This window comes from Sinocyclocheilus rhinocerous, unplaced genomic scaffold (genome assembly GCF_001515625.1).
Source record: "Sinocyclocheilus rhinocerous isolate Xijiao unplaced genomic scaffold, SAMN03320098_v1.1 scaffold1554, whole genome shotgun sequence".
Lineage (NCBI taxonomy): Eukaryota > Metazoa > Chordata > Actinopteri > Cypriniformes > Cyprinidae > Sinocyclocheilus > Sinocyclocheilus rhinocerous.
The window spans coordinates 145,905-163,849 of NW_015641022.1; the positions used below are offsets into that span (position 1 = coordinate 145,905).

Here is a 17,945-nt window from a genome sequence, read left to right on the forward strand (position 1 = left end):
TCTGTAGGCTGGCACGGGTCCTGTGCCCCTGCTTCAGCATCACTGTCTACACTATCTGGGCTCCAGGCAGTGTGTGTTAAAGAAGTTGTCCCCCTCCCTCCCTCCCTCTCTCCCTGCAGCAGGAGAGTACTCAAGGGCAATTCCTATGCAGACTCACTTTGGGCTGGTTTAGGTAGCGTAAGGCCACTGGAAATGGGCCTGTCAGGGACCTGCAGTACAACCTGCCCTGGACCTTTAGCACACACAGATAGGGATGGGTATCGTTAAGGTTTTAACGGTATTACTACTCTTACCGATACTGCTTATCGATTCGGTACTTTAACGGTATTCTTATTGGTACTTTTTGTTTTAAAACATCGGTACCCATCCCTATCAATTAAAATCAATCAAAAATCAATTAACTTCTAATTTAGCTGTTGACAAGTCATCATCTACTCACATCTGAGTGTTAATATTGGACTCTGATTACACTGTTGCAGTGCACAGTTTGGTTTGATGTGTGATCTATGTTCCCACAGTTCACTGTTTTCATTATCCATGAGTGGCACAACCTCTTTGACGTCCTTTCACGGTTATATTTCCCATGCGAGCTGTTAACCTGGGAAAGCAGCAGGAGGATACAGGCAGTGGAACTTTAGGAAAGAGGATCTAATGGTCTGAACTTCAAGCTGTGAAATGTTCTTTGTTTAGTTCTGATGATTGAGTTTGCGGTAAGGCTCGTTTGCGAGGCGATTCCAGTCATCCCGCTGTAGATAAACCTCAGTTTGCTCTGGCTGGCAGAGCACATTCCTGCAGAGGGGGTACGGAGAGGGAGGGTGGCCCAGGCCTTAACCAGAACTGTTTGACGCTCGCTTTCCCTCTCAGGACAGGCCCTAGTCTGTTTTCACACGTCTCACCTAACCGTCAGACATCTGGAACCTTGGCTGTTGGCAGCTGCAGGAAGTGTGATGTTGTTTTAGGGCAGTGAAGTCTGCTAGATGTCCAGTGCCATGAATGCTGCACAGACGGTTGCTCTTCTGTATATATGTCATGATTTTGTAATAGTGGTCACCAGTGTTTTGGGGGGTAATACGTTACAAGTTGCGTTATTGAATTGCTGTTCCCGATGAGTAGTGACTTGTGTAGATATTTTGTTCAAATAAGTACTGCATGTTACATAATCAGATATTTTTTTTCAGTCAAATATTTAATCTAATATCAGTTACTGAAGTATCGTGTTACTGTATGTAATCAGATTTTTTTTACGTAATCAGATTTTCATGCAACAAGTGATACGTTGCTTAATGAATTTACACAATACCGGTTACTCTTTCAAATAAATAATGTATTATGTAATCAGGTTTTTCATGTAATGAGATTTTTTTCATGCAACAATACGTTGTTCATTAAATTAGCTCAATATCAGTAACTTTGTTAAATTACATTTAGTGTAAACAGATTTTTTCACATAATCACATTTTTTACGCAGCAATACATTGAATGTTATTGTAATGTACACAATATCAGTTACAGTTTTTAAAAGTAACGTTATGTAATCAGATTTTTCACAAAATCTTTTTTTTTCATGCAGCAAGTAATGATACTACTTAAATTTATGTAATACAAGTTACTTTTTTCAAATAAGTAACATTTTATGTAATCACATTTTTTTTTAAATAATTTGATTTTCAAGTAATTAGTGATATGTTACTTGTTAAATTTCCACAGTATCAGTTATTTTTTTCAAATAATGATCCAGAGTTCTTCACGTTAATTAGATTTTTTTTTACATCAGATTTTCACTCAAAACGTAATACATTGCTAATTAAATTTACACAATATCAGTTTTTAAATTTCTTTTCAAAAAACATTTTATGTAATTTTTTCACAATCAGATTTTTTTCACACAACAGGCTTTGTTCTTTAAATTTACACTCTGTCAGTAACTTTTTCAAATGATAAATGTATTATGTAATCAATTTTTTTTAAATAATCAGATTATCATGTAACGAGTAATACTTTGCTCATTAAATTTACACAATCTCAATTACTTTTTTTGTTAAAAAGTAATATGTAATCAGATTTTTTTCACATAATTAGTATTTAAAACAGGTTTTTTTGTGTGCACACACTTTTTTAAAATGAGTAACATTTTATTTAGTGAGATTTTTTTCATGTAATCAGTTTTTTTTTCACATAAAATAATATATTGCTGTTTAAATTGACGTAATATAAGGTACAGCACATTTTTAAATAAGTAACAAATATGTAACTTTCTTTTTACATGTAATACATAAAAAAGCATATTTATTGTTAAATTTACCTACACACAGAAAAATAAGGGGCCAGAATTGTACCTTTTGGAATACAACAGCTTGTCCCTGGAGCAGTAGCCTTAAAAGGACATATTTGTACATTTTTTACCGCTAATAGGTACATATTAGTACCTTAAGTGTACATATTACTACTCTAAGTTACTAATATGTACCTATTAGGGGTAAAAAATGTACAAATATGTCCTTTTAAGGGTACTGCTCCAGGGACAAGCTGTTGTACCCCAAAAGGTACCATTTTAAACCCCTTTTTTTTGTGTAGTTATTTTAAATTTTAATGTATGTTAAATTTTAGTAGACAAAAACAACACCTTGCATGCCTTTGCTGTGAACATTGCCTTTTTTTGTGGCAGTTGCTTGTAGCCATTGCATGTGACAAGTCTTCTGATGATTTTGATGAAGTTTTCTGTCGATTTTGCAAGAAAAAAAAAAAAAAAAGCTTTTTGTCAGAAATGTAACGTTCAGATTTGTGATGCTTTGCTTTGTTTCTTGTGAATGTCATATGCGAAAAACAATTGTGAGGATAGAAAAAGTAGCGGAAAACTAACATGACATGTTACTTTCAATAAAAAGTAACAATGCAACTTAATTATTTACTTTTTATAATAAGTAATGCAATATTGTAGCATGCTACAAGCAACATTCTCCAGCAGTGGTGTTGTCACTTTCCTCTCCATGCTAAGTGTGAATGTATCGTGTAAGTGTGTGACTCAGCGAGAGCTCTTTTGTTTCATTCATTCGTTTCTCCTGCAGTGCTGCGAGGCTGTGCTCTTCTGAACGTGTTCGAGCAGGCGGTAGGGTCACAGAGCTGACATTTTGCGCAGAGCGGGCTTGCAGCAACCGTGACTCTTTTGCTGTGACTCATTCTTTTACATGTCATGCACAAAGTGTTTGTTCTAAGAAAATCTGGCTCAAAATTCATCGCAAACAATTATTTTCTGTTGACAGCCCTGGGGCAGTGAGGAAATGACTGTTATGTCTGTTATGCCTCACTTGCAAACACAAGTTGCTCTAATTTGATCAGAAATAGGTAGGGTTGGGTACCGTATCACATTTTAACCGGTACGGTACCTGAATTTCAGTGCCGGTACCCAACGGTACCTTTTTTCGGTACTTTACTCTGTGTAATTACAAAAACATTTATTTCAGTGAAAAAATAAGTCCAAAAGTCTCAATTTCAACATTTTGAACAATAGGGCCCTGCAAACTTTTTCTTTCTTTCTTTCTTGTTTTAATTTTTCTGAAAATCAAATGAAAGCATTAAACATTCATTTTAAATCAAATGAAAATTAACCCTTTTATTTTTTGGCAAACAAACTGAGGTTTACTGTTGAAATTAATACATGGAAGAAAAATTGTGTGAATATTCCTTTAAAACATTTTTTGATAGGCTAATAATTGTATAATTTTTTTCTACAATTAAGTGATTAATCTAGTTGTAATATTTATTTTGATCATTTAATTGTTTTTTTTAAATTTGATAGAAAATTGAATATTTAAAGATGTACATTATACTTTACAAAAGTAATACAATAGTAATATATTTCTTTTACATGTTAAACCGTACTTTTATTTTGACAGGTTGTCATGACGTTTCTGTGTGTATACAGTATGATGAAGCTAGTTTTCTGAAATGAAATGGTAAAATTCTTGAGAAGTGACTCTCACAGCAGCTCTGGAGATTAAGTTTTTGTGTTCATGCCGTCATATAGAGAGACGCAGAGGCCGAAAATCACCGCGAGCATCACGCGTGCTTCAGTATTTGTATAGTAAACAAAACCGCGTTTCCGCCATTCATACAAAGAGGCAAGCGGAACATGCAGGATTCATATTAATACCGTCTTTTTGCATTTTATTATTCACAGACACTAGTTCATAACGCGATTAAGTGGCAATGGCTACTTTTGATTTATTCGTCCAAAATTGACAAATTCCATGGCATTCCGCGCTATAGAGTAAATTACATTTTTATGAATGGACTCCGAACTCTGTAGTACCGACGCAATTCGGTCGGTACCCTTAAAAGTACCGAGTTCGGTACCCAACCCTAGAAATAGGACACTTTTGCAGAAAATAAGTTTGAGACGTCACATAAAAAAAACAATTGCTGTTGCTCTTCTCATCCTCTCAACCCAAGGTTGCTTTAGGGGAACATGTTGCGCTCCAGTGTGACTCATTTCACCAGCCACCAGTTGTATACTTGTTTACAGTATGTATGTTTTTAGGGCTTTTAGGGCTTTTGAAAAAAAGTGTTATTGCATAAACTTAAGATATTTATATTTACTTTTTAAGTAGTGTATTTTATATTATACTTTGTTAACATGTTGACTTAAGATGTTAACTTGACGTTATTATTATTACTTACTATTTTTATTATACTAAATATATACTTTTTATTCTATATAATATATACTTTTTATTCTATTATGCTTATACGTATTTAATGTGTGACGATATGAAGTTTTCTCATTATTATAAGATATATTTATTTGAGTTCTCAAAGTTAGTCAACTTATATAAGTATTTATATATACCTTTTTAATAGTATATTTATATTTGCAGTTTATATTACACCTAATGTTAATGTGTTCATGTAAGATGTTAGGTTATTGTTATTATTTTTATTAATAATATATTTGGGCTTAAGATTAGTTAAGATAATTATATTATATTGATATTTATATTGGTTTGAGTTCTTACTACTTCCTTTAAATATTTATACTTAAAAGGATAGTTCACCCAAAAAATTAAATTCTGTCATTAATTACTCACCCTCAGGTCGTTCCAAACTCGTAAGTTCTTCGTTCGTCTTCGGAACACAAATTAAGATATTTTTGATGAAATCCGAAAGTTTTCTGACCCTGCATAGACAGCAACGCAACTACCACGTTCAAGGCCCAGAAAGGTAGTAAGGACATCGTTAAAATAGTCCAGCGTCTGCCACTATTCACGAGAGTAGCACGACACACGCGTGTGCATTCCTCTGCTCGTATTCTCGTAGCTTCATAAAATTACAGTTGAACCACTGATGTCACATGGACTATTTTAACGATATCTTTACTACATTTCTGGGCCTTGAAAGTGGTAGTTCCCTTGCTGTCTATGCTTTCGGATTTCATCAAAAATATGTTCATTTGTGTTCCGAAGGTGAACGAAGGTCTTGCGGGTTTGGAACAACATGAGGGTGAGTAATTAATGACAGAATTTTCATTTTTGGGTGAACTGTCCCTTTAAAGTGTTAACGCATCAACTTAATTTCTATTTACATTTTTATTTATGATTGTTTGGGCTCTTAAGCTTAACATGTTGACATAAGATGTTAAGTTTTATTATTATTATTAGATATATTTATGTTTTGATTATTATGATTACATATTAAGTTAATACATTTTATTTAAAAAGTATGCTGTCGTTTTCACACATAGTATAAGTGGACTTGTATGCATGAAAATCTATTACATCCTTTTATGTTTTAGGAAGGGAATAGTCATGTTTAGGGTTTCATGGTATCGAAAAGTTTGACAACTCCTGTCTTAGACAACTGATGGCCTTAAAGGAGTCATATGATGCGATTTCAAGTTTTCCTTTCTCTTTGGAGTGTTACAAGCTGATTGTGCATAGATAAGATCCCTGAAGTTGCAAAGACTAAAGTTTCAAAACCAAAGAGATATTCTTTATCAAAGTTAAGACTCTGCCACGCCCCCCTAAAACGGCTCGTTCTAACACGCCCCCACATTTGACTGCAGCTAATGAGGAGCCGTGCCGCTCCCTGAACATGCTGTCCACTCAGCACGCTTCTGTTTGCCTCCTAAGAGCTAATTTCCCTTATCTGGATCGAAGTGCTTTTTTAATAGCTGTAGGGTGATGACTTCTGCTTGTCATTTCCCGTCGTCTCTGTTGACAACTTATCCTCACTGAGACAGTGCCTGCACATTCTTATCAGCCGGATAACTCCTCCAGATCTTCTCCTCAGCAATTATCATCATCATGAAAATATATCTTCAAGATCTTCTCTCATATTTCATATTCTGAGATTTAATGCATCAGCTTGTGATGTGAGGTTCTTCCCGGTGCTCTCCAGAAGCTGATATAATAATAATAATAATAATAATTAATAATATTAATTTATGCATTTAGCAGATGCTTTTATCCAAAGCAACTTACAGTGCATTCAGGCTATACATTTTTTACCAGTATGTGTGTTCCCTGGGAATTGAACCCACGACCTTTTGCGCTGCTAACGCAATGCTCTACCACTGAGCCACAGGAACACTATGATATGCCATAGATGCTGTGCAAGAGGAAACTGGTACTTTTTGGGGATGCCCAAAATAACTGTTCTATATCGAATATCAACCAAAGTTACTTTTTTATTTATTTTAATCAGTTGGCTATTGGGTATATATCAGCCAATATTGTTTATTTAATTGTGCAAGGTAATTTTCTCTTTTTTTCCATTTAATGTGGGTTACAATTGTTGCCATCTAACACTCATTTAAAGTATTAAACCATTTTTTTAACTTAATTTATTTACACTGTTAAATGTAATCTTTAGAAAATCTCGAAGTGAATATCCATTTTTCATGTTGCACATTATAAATCCCTAAATTCACTTCTAGCCTTTGAAATGTTTTATTTTAGGTTTTATATTTAATTTAATTGTAGAATTTTAATATCGGTCATTTATCGGTTATCAGCCCTAAATTAAAAGAAATATCGGCTTCAATAATCTGCGTTTGAAACCATTGACTTTAAGTTTTATTTTTAAATCAATTGGACAAAATATTAGAGAATTTTAATATCGGTCATTTATTGGTTATCAGCAATAAAATAAAAAAAAATATTGGCTTATTCATTTTAATAACTGTGCATCTCTAGCGTGTTTCTGCATTATGGTTAAACTCAAGCTAGAACCTTGATGACGATCTTTCACTTTCTGAAAATTAATTTTTTAAGTGGAATCTTTAGCAAATCTCAAAGTGAATATCAATTTTTCATATTGCTTAGTATAATTTTTGGATGCCTAATTCACTTGTACACTTTAAGATGATAAATTTCATGTTTTATTTTTAATTTAATTGAACAAAATCTTGTAGAATTCTAATATCAGCCATTTATCGGTTATCAGCTATGAAAAAAAAATGAATAGAAATATCGGCTTATCGATTTTAATATCTGTGCATCCATATTGCTTTACTGAACTAAACTGAAATAACACTGAACTGACAAGCTGAATAATGACACTATTATCTATATACTATTGTTATTTTCTTGTTTCTTACTCTGAAGCTGCTTTGAAACAACTATTAAGTTCTATATAAATAAATATGACTTTATTTATCCACATTGTGGTTAAGCTCAAGTTAGAACCTCAGTGTTGATCTTTCACTTTGTGAAAATAGATTTTAACCTGTTCTGCCTTGTCAAACTGCCCAGTAGGGTCACCGTCACCCTTCAGGAGTTGAGTTTGGAGCAGACATGTACGAGTGTGTAACATCAGCAAATATCATGGGCCACTGCAGCGGACGTGTCAGAGAATTCTGGAACAGCACTGGCATAAACACACTCGCACACGGTTCTGCTATTTCAACAGTTTTTACAAGAGGCCGGTGAGAGTCAAGCACCTTGACTACTGCCAGTGAGAGAGCTCATCTGTTTCCTTTACAGCTGCCAGCTATAGCCTATATTTCATGCTAAAACTATTAAAATTCTTCAAGTGGTCAAACCAAAAAGTGCGTAGCTTGAGATGTATAGCTGTTGGATTTTGAATATCGTTTTATAGGTTCAGTATGTAATATTTACAGCTAGTGGTTAAAATGGGTACTGCAGTCCATATTCAAAATATTGGAGAGCGTCGTTTCTCCAGCCCCCTCCTCCTGAGACTCGATGCTCATGCAGGTTGCCAGATTGGTGACACGGAACAAGAACAAGCACAGCTGGCAATGGAAGGTGACAAGCCTTACACTGTTAGTTGATAAGTTGATGTATTAGCGTTTTAATATTCATCTGGTCATAGAGCTTTTTAGATGGACGCTGAAGCTTTTTGACCTCTGACCCAGTTCGTTTGCTAGCTTCCATGGCTGCAATACGCTGTGTTTTCCACCAACTGGCAAGCCGGGTGTCGAAATTCTATTGGCTAAATTGGCAGTGGGTGGAATCACACAGACCAAAACAAAAACAGGACATTCCGGCACGGAATGAACATTTCAAAGTAGAATATATGGCTGTAGCATTGTTTTTCAGAGAAACGGGTATGTGAACTTAGCATGTTTTCTAAATATCTGCAAAAATATTGTGGTATTTTTATGCTTTAGTACAGTCAAACATTACATACAGCACCGTAAAATATACTACAAAACTAAATCAAATCTAGCTTTGTGCTGATGCTCAATTGCTCACTTGCAACGACAAGTTTTGTAATTGTAAAGGTTTTGTTTCTACTTTTTATTAAATGCCAGATGGCGTAAGATGGGCTCATGTTAAATTTACTCCTGTCTTTATTACCGTTCCTTGTTCCTCTGCCCTTGCTAATGCAGGGCATTAATGGCAGCGTGCCCAGCTTTCTTTAACATAGATGTCTGGGAATGTTCCTACCACTTACGAGAAGTGCCGTCCTCATATCTACCTAGTTTGATAAGTATAACCACAAAATTGTCCTTTCAGAATAGAGTGCTCTTGAGAGGAGAAGTGATGGAAACTTTGCTTCCTCAGTATCTGCCTGTTAGAGCAAGTGGTGAAGGTTTTTACTTTGAACATTCATTTGAAACCATCCATGTCAACGTGTTATGACTCATTATAAGCCATAGGAGGTAACATGTTTTAGCCAATATTTAACACCAAAATGTGCAGAATATGTGCTTTGACAGCCTAGTTTGTGACTGCAAGTAGCACCATAAGTAGTATAATTTGCTTTATACTATTGCTAGATAAATTTTACAACTGTACCCAAGACATGGTGGTATTTCTGGTATTTGTAGCATGATTATTCAGTCTGATGTTTATTTCTGTGCTGTGATGCCATGCAGATGTTTGAGCTTTTGATTTAGTATATATACAGTTGTTTCAGAAACATTGCACTTGTCCAATGTTAACTTCAATGCAGTATCTAACTCATACTACCAAAAAAAATAAAAATAAAACTTTAGTCGGTATTTTTAAAACAAGATACATTTATTTCAGATGTCAGATGATTTCAGAGAGTTTGAGTGGCTAAAGACTCTCCAAGGACCACAGCTGGAGAATTGCAGAAAATAGTTGAGTCTCAGGGTCAGAAAACCTTTAAAAAAAAAAAAAATTCAAACAGCACCTACACCACATGTTGTTTGGGAGGGTTTCAAGACACAGTTTTGGGCAGTGTTAGAGTAGCACTTGTTGTTTGTCATTTCTCTGATCACAAATGCAGACAGAGTTTTATGTTTACGCGGCGCGATGCACTGCAACGCAACGCATAAAAAGACAGTATAAGTCATTATAATCAGTAATTATGTCCCCACTGGATGCAACAAATGCCTCGTTTGTAATGGGTTTTAATGTTTATGTCTCGTCACTCCGGCCGGACACGGCATCAACAGTATGTGAGGGGCGTAACATTTCCGTCTCACGCTTGAGGTATTCGGCCAATCACAACGCACTGAATAGCTGGCCAATCACAGCACACCTCACTTTTTCAGACCGATGAGCTTTGTAAAAATCAACGCGTTTCAAAAAGGCGGGGCATAGAGGAGAAACAATAATGTACTAATATGTAAAAAAAAAAAAAATTTATATACACTTGCTGAAACTACTGTTAACATACAAGCTTACTATAATTAATTTTAACTATAGTTTATTAATAAACCATAATTTACATTTTCTTATCCTGTTTTTTCCCGTTTTAAGCATAAATCTTAAAAAAAAGAGTAAGGTTTATGCTTTAAAAAAGAAAAAATTAGGTGAGTAAAAACCTTTTTTGTTTTTAAAAAAAAAAAAAGGAAAAAAAAAATGGGTTAAGTAAAATAACCCATTTTTTTAACTATATACTAAATTGTTTTTACTGCTTCTTAAAGACAGACACATGAATGTTGAGAGGAAACACTCAACACTGTCCATCAACACTGTATGTATGATTTGAGCACTTTGACAAGTTTATTCATGTAAATGTCTGCAGTTGGCAAAAGGTGCATGAGGTTCCGTTCCAAATGACTATTGAGTGCACTTTAAAGTGGCCAGGCTTGCATTGCTCCTAATGAACTTTGCGTGCTCTTCTTGCGGGGCCGTACATGTTTTGACACGGGGTCACAAACAGAGCAAGGATCAAGCGCCACAGCACAATTGGGGCAAGAGAGGGATTGAGAAGCCTTTGTTGGAGTATGTGAGCGGGTGAAAATGTCAGCAGTGGCTAATGGGCGAAACGTCCGTGCCTGGATGACAGTTTCAAACAGGCTTGACCCTCACGGTCAACTTTCGTTTTGGTAATTGCTGGCCAGGCCTGTGCCGCCGCCTCAGTGGCAGGCCTGTTCTGACACGCTACGTCACACTCCAAGAGCTTGTGTTTGCAAACTGTTTAACTGAAAGCCTTCTCGGCCGAGGGTATTCATTTGCAGTGTTTACACTTAGATGGACTTGATTAAACTTTTGGGCAAGTTGCTGTGCCAAGCTGGAAGTTGTTCAGATGCTGGTTTGCTCCATTGTTTTTCGACTGGAATCTGGATTCACAAGCATAATGAGTGACCCGAACTAGCCTTTATTTTATTTTTTTATAAGGATTCATTAGTTGCTTGGGACAGGTCAAGCTAGTGTCAAACTTCCTGGTTATTTAACAGTTGTATTCTGCAGAATCAGTCAAAAAGCCACCTTTTCACTGCTTACGACCAGAAATCTTTTTCAGTGGAGAATCCAATTAGTTTCAGATGGATTTTAATGTGTATATATAATGTAATAATTTTTATGTATATATTAGTATATTTATGTGATTAATTTTTATTTCAAAATTTTTCTTTATTTTTTCTTTATTTTTTTCTTTAGCTATTTATATTTATGCAATTATTTATTTAGAATTATTTATTTATTTATTTTACATATATAATTATTATTATTATTTTTTTTTTTTATATATTTGTTATTATTACAATGTTTTTTGAGCACACCTAAGTGTAAATGTAGTCTATTTGGTTTTAATGTCACACAGCTCGATCTACACACATCCTGCTATTTTAAAGAAGTGTTGCAATATGAACTACATTTCCTGTTCCTGCTTTAATTTGATGCCTGTCCTCTTTCCATCTCTCATCAGCATCTGAGCCCAACCTGAAGCTGCGATCCAGGCTGAAGCAGAAAGTTACGGAGCGCAGGAGTAGCCCGCTGCTTCGGAGGAAGGATGGGCCGGTCACCAGTGCAAAGAAGCGCTCTCTCGACATGGCAGGTGAGAGGATCCGTCTTGAACATCGTTCACATTTAATTCATAGTGAAAGTAGGTCAAAAAGTCATGGGCAGAACCTCCTGCATGCACTGCTAAGAGGGACTGCTAGGCCGTGACTCCAATTTACGTTCATTCTTGACTGACACCTAATTAATCAAGTCCATTTTCTCTCAGAATCGGCATGCAGCAGTGCTCCTGGCTCTGGTCCAAGTTCACCCAACAACAGTTCAAACAATATTACCAATGAGAACGGCATCGCTGGATCAATCTCCAACAGTCCAGTGGAGGTACAGTGCACTGCATGCTTCCCCACAGTTGGTTAAGATCATGGCAGCACGAAGGGGTTTGCAGTACGTTAAAGTTATTGATAAAGTTATCATGGCTTCCCAAACTAGGGTTCGACAGGGGGGTTGTGAGCTGATAAAGAACTAATAAATAATTAAATGATAAAAATGTAAAATTAAATATTTTAAATAATGAATTAATTATTTGTAAAATAAATGTTTAAATAAAAACAAAACAAAAATTATTAAAAGCATGAAATATTATATTTGTTGTTCTGCATGTGGTATGAATGTCAGAGAATTGTGCACATTTTATTATTATCATTCATTTATATCTATTAATATATTAAATGTTTTGGAATCCCTGGTATTTATTATAATTGGCAATGTAAAATTATATTATGTTTTATGTGGTAACGCCTAATTTTGGATGATCCAGTGAACTAAATGCTTGAATTTAATTCCTAATAAAAAATATAGTTTTATTTTATTAATTAATTTTTTCACAAACTAATAGATTATTCACAAGTCATCATTCAAAATGATAATTCAGACATCAGTGCAAAATCATCCTTATATTGCCAAATTATAATATATGATAGTTGTAGTATATACAATTATAATATAATAATAAATTAGTATATTATATTAAATATTATTATATTATTAATATAATGTATTATATTATAATATACATTAATTTAATTGCTTTGATTTTTATATTTTTTATAAATATGTTTATTAATAATACAAATGTATATACGGCAAATTGTAATAAAATAATTACAAATTAAAATTTGCTATGAAGTTGCAACATTGTTTCGTGATTGTAAGTAATCTAGAGTTAGATTAATGATTGGCATACAAATTATTTATGATGACTATTATTAACTATACAAATTCATTATTTATTGAACATCTGTGTTTTCAGTAATATTACTTTTTCCACCATTTTACAAAAGCCCTTTTTAATGTTTTTTTAATTAGGCACTTTGATTCATTCACTTAAGCATGATAAAATTACTGCAGCACATGACACCTCTCTTGAGGCTTATTGCTGTATTCTTAAATGGACTTCTAAATCTCTTTACGTCTGTGCATGCTTCATCTTTAGGACACATTTTAGCTCAATTTTATTGGTGGCCACACTTGTCGCTTGTTGCTTTGGGAAGTGTTCTGTGATTTTCCTGGCCGTTTCCATGCATGTTTTTAAGCCGTGCACAGTCTCCTTCTGTAGACGGGTCCCGCAGGGGTCCGGAGAGCAACCAGACAGAGCTGTTTGTTTTTATCAGTGGGGTTTATTTATCTGTGCATATGTTGGTGTGTGTGTGTGTCGTTCCAGCCATCTTTGGCGCACAGACTCACAGGCAGAGAGGGTCCTGTTAGCCAGCTGTCTCTGTACACATCGCCCTCCCTTCCCAACATCACCCTGGGCCTGCCAGCCACCGGCCCCTCCAGCGTGAGTCCTTCTTTCTTTCTCTCCGTCATAGAGAGGCCCCTGTCTGGACCGTCAGGGTGCCATATGTGGCTTTCAGCACCAGTGACATTTCAAAAAGAGCCTTTTGAGAGACAATAACTGACCGCGGATCTCTGACGCAAGAGAAACATAATTTACAGGGGCATGTCCTCTCTACTTTGCCCTAGATTCTTTTGGAATTATGCTCTTTCATTCTCTATTTACATAGGTGGCATCTAGCCAACAGGATGGTGACAGAATGGCAGTGCCAGGCTTGCAGCCAGGAATACCCATAACCACTCCGTTCATGCCAGGAGCCCACCTGTCTTCTTACTTGGCCGCCTCCACCTTAGAGCGGGAGGGCGGCTCGGCACACAACACTCTCCTGCAGCATATGGTGCTTCTGGAGCAGTCAGCCGCACAGAACTCCCTGGTCGCAGGTCAGTCGCAGTCATAAGAACCAATATTGATGTTACCAAGACACCTTAACCTGCAGAGATGGGGTGAGCGGCGGCGTTTTTATTGGAAGTTGTCCTCTGGTAAAACAGGAAGTGAGAAAAATATAGAAATTTGAACTAAATTGTACATTTAGAAATTAAAAATAAATGTGTCCTGTGACACATTAGGGGTAAGCTGTGTCATGTCAAGAGAAAAGTCAAATCATTGGGGATTGCGAAAACAATTTTCTTTAAAATAAAATACCAAAAATACGTAGATTTTATATTATATTATATTTAGGGCTGGACAATAATTCAATATCAATATGTATCGCGATATAATTTTTTTCAATAACGGTGATATGATTTTTAAACACATTTCCGATATTTCGATATACATTACCAGTTTCCCATACATTGATTTATTTGTGCCGTTTGACTTCGCTGAATAAACGAGCACTGCACGTTTCAAAATCATAACACGGCGCGGGTGTTTTATATGAATGTATCTCTGAAGGGAATTGACTGTCTTCAGTAAAGTTTCGATGGCATTTTCATTTGATCTGATAATGTAGCATTCATGAGCGGAGCACATTACTGGAGAAACCGCTAGTTTTATCACTCTAAAAGCGCCTCCTGCTGGCAGAGAATGAGTTTTCATTTTAAATAAGCCCGTCTCCAGCAACATTTCCAGTTTTTGTTGTTGTTCAAATTTGTTTTTTTCTGCAGCGACTCGAAGCACTTTTCATACCCTTTTTTCTGGCTGAAGCACATTTGTTATTTTAAAATGTAATTTATTCCTGTGATCATACATAGAATATAAGAATGAAAAATAGAATATAAGAATGCACTATTATATTTCAAAATTTTATTTAGCCAGATATTCACATTTTCTTAAAGCAACTGTGAACCAGGCATGCAAAGTATAATATTCAAAAGTTGTACATTTCTATTCATTCATTCATTCATTTTTTAAATACAATATAAGAATGTACTGTTATGTTTCAAAGTTTCATTTTATTATTATTCACATTTTCTTAAACATATCCTTAAACCAGGCATTTAAAGTTTAATATGCTAAGTCTGATAAATGCATAAATGTAAATGCAATGTAAATATAATTATTCTACATTTTAGCTGTTGTTTAGTTTATAGACAAGTATGAAATGTTGCAGATCTCCAGGCTTATTGTCTGATGTTGCTTCGTCAGTACATAAAATTCCTCATTTTATTTGAATGGAAGGAAAATTGGCCCCCACTTGAAATGTTTGTCGTTCACATTGGCACAGCTTACCCTAAAGCATCTGACGCACTTTACCCCGCTGCTCCCACTTTCAATGTTTCATTTTCATAATTCATGTCTAATCTTTGCAACTGTTGTGTTGCTTAAATGTATTATTCACATGGTTTGTTAATTCTCATAATACACAAGTATTTCTCATATTTGTGACATAATTCGCCATTATTTGCACATTACATTTCAAAATTGAACCAAAGAGGGGCCTCCAAACAGCCAGGTGCCCCGGGGCCTCGCAGGATCATAATGCGTCGCGCTCTGTTCTCCTTGCAGATGTCATGCATTTATTGGTTGTAATTAGTCCAGCATAGGTTATGCAGCTCCCTTTATAAATTGGATTCAATTTCCTCCGATACGCACTAAAGAAGGCTCATTTTAATCAAATTAGTCATAGGCGGTGTTAATTAGCCTCCTGATGTGCCAGGAACGGCTTCACGAGAGACGGGAGAGAGAGAGGCTGCCAATAAGAAGAGGTCAATACTTATCCTGAGGATGAGAGAGAGAGAGAGACGCCTTGCTGGCGCAGTCAATTCTGACTAATGATTTGTGCCATCATAGACCATCACGTTAAAGAGGAAACCTCTTCTCCGCCCACTGTTGTCAGGGAGACTAGCGAATCCACAGGAAGTGTACAAACAGGAAGTGTCAAACCCCTGGGAGGAGCAGTGATGGAGAGTGTGTCTGCAGCAGAGTGGCTCAATAACGCAAAATAAATAAATAAGTTGAAAAATGGCGTTTTCTGACTGAATACTGTAGCTTTTGTTCTATCATTCAGTGTAGTGGAGGCAGAGATGCATGTTTCAATTCATTATGGTCACATACTGGACTACTCTGTGGTCTTTAACACTGTCTGCTGGATTCTGATTGGTGGTCAATTGTGGCATTCTGGGGTCAGCTTATTTTTTGTTATAACTATTCTACACAGTATAACTGATTGTTGTCCAAGGCAAACGATTTCCTACATAGCTGTGCTTTTTTCATTATTTATATTATCAGTATAAACAGTGACCAACAATTAGAAGTTACATTGTTTTTATATTTTTACTGTATATATTTTTAAAAAATTGTATATACATATTTTAATAGTTTTATAGAATTAAATTTTATATAATTATATCAAATTATTATTTAATATGTATTATATAATGTTATAAATTGTTATTTTTAATTAAAGGTATTTATATTGAATAATTTCATTTATATATAAATTAATGATTTTATAAATGAATATGATTCGTTTATTTTATATAATTCTATAAAATTATGATACAATTCTAAAATTATACATGTATACATATATATTATGCATGTTTTAGTAATTTTATGGAATATAACTTAATGAATTTGATATTTTATATGTATTATGTAATGTTATCTATTTTATATAAAATTACTGAATATTAGTTTTATTTTATATACGCAGTATATATTTATATATTATGTTTATATTTATCTATACAGTTTGTATATTTTTACTGTATAAATTAACATATTTTTGTATACATGTTTTACAAATCTTGTGGAATTTTATTTTATGTAATTATATAAAACTATTATATATTATAATGTATTATGTATTGTTATCTATATTTTATATTGAATATATATATATATATTAGTGCTGTCAATCGATAAAAAAAATTTAACTAATTAATCGCATATTTTTCTGAAATGAATCGCGATTAATCCCACCTAACATTAAAGTTTTCTTTATTAGGTTATTTCTTTAAGAGCTGCCGCTGCTGAATGTGACGCCGATCTGACACGCATCATATTTTCTCTCAACTCTTTTTACCTTTTCTGACCCACTTCAGATTTCGCGCTTTGATATGAAAGGATACAGGCTACAGCGCACGCCGGCGCCTTAGTGCGTGCAATTGAAGAGCACACGCTGCGAGCACAGTACCGTTTCCGTGCTCGTTTGACTCGCGCCTGGCGCTGAAGCGAAGTGAAGCGTGCGTCTGAAACGTCTCCCATTCTCAGTCGTTCTGCGACTGAATAAATGTACTTCTTGTCAAGAGAAAAACTGACATGCAGCAGTTATGAGTGGGGTGGCCAACTCTAGCCCTGCCCCTGCGTTAATTGCGTTAAATATTTTTTACGCGTTAACGCGCTAATTTTGACACCTTTTTTTTTACATAAACCCATTATAATAAATAATCATATTTACCTGTGCCCTTCAGCAGAAATATACAGAAATTGATATAGATGAATATAAATATATATTAAATATAGATGAATCCTTAAAGCTATAAAAGTTATTTTTTCCTCTTTTTTTTTTTCTTTGTCCTTTGATTAATAGACATACAGCAGCTGGTTATTAGGTTGTTTTGGCTGTTATTTCTGCTGCTGCTGAACGTGACGCGGATCTGACACGCATCATATTTTCTCTCAAATCTCTTCCTTTTCTGACCCACTTCAGGTCTTAAAGTCTCTATTAATGAAATGAGCTGACGAGTTAAATCGGGTTTGTTAGATGAGTGAGACAGTGCTGGGCTGCTCCAGGACAGTTTTGAAAACCATTTCAGAGACATGTTCTTAAATGTGACTCATATAAAATATATTACATGCATGCACAGTTTTAAGGCGGCTTTAATCACCTTTTTGGTAACTTCATGACTTACCTGACCACGACATGCACGTAGTTTATTTCGCGCTTTGATATGAAAGGATACAGGCTACAGCGCACGCCGGCGCCTTAGTGCGTGCAATTGAAGAGCACACGCTGCGAGCACAGTACCGGTTCCGTGCTCGTTTGACTC

The 17,945-nt window shown here is 35.1% G+C and overlaps 1 protein-coding gene across 1 annotated transcript in view; it reads left to right on the forward strand.

Moving 5' to 3' along the window:
* Positions 1–17,945, forward strand: part of LOC107754005 (histone deacetylase 4-like) — a 117,756-nt gene that overhangs the window by 32,405 nt on the left and 67,406 nt on the right. Inside the window, exons 6-10 of the mRNA XM_016570306.1 lie at positions 11,584–11,712; positions 11,884–11,996; positions 13,336–13,452; positions 13,679–13,889; positions 15,742–15,887. Coding sequence (XP_016425792.1) covers positions 11,584–11,712; positions 11,884–11,996; positions 13,336–13,452; positions 13,679–13,889; positions 15,742–15,887 — 716 coding nt within the window. The remainder of the gene's footprint in view (positions 1–11,583; positions 11,713–11,883; positions 11,997–13,335; positions 13,453–13,678; positions 13,890–15,741; positions 15,888–17,945) is intronic.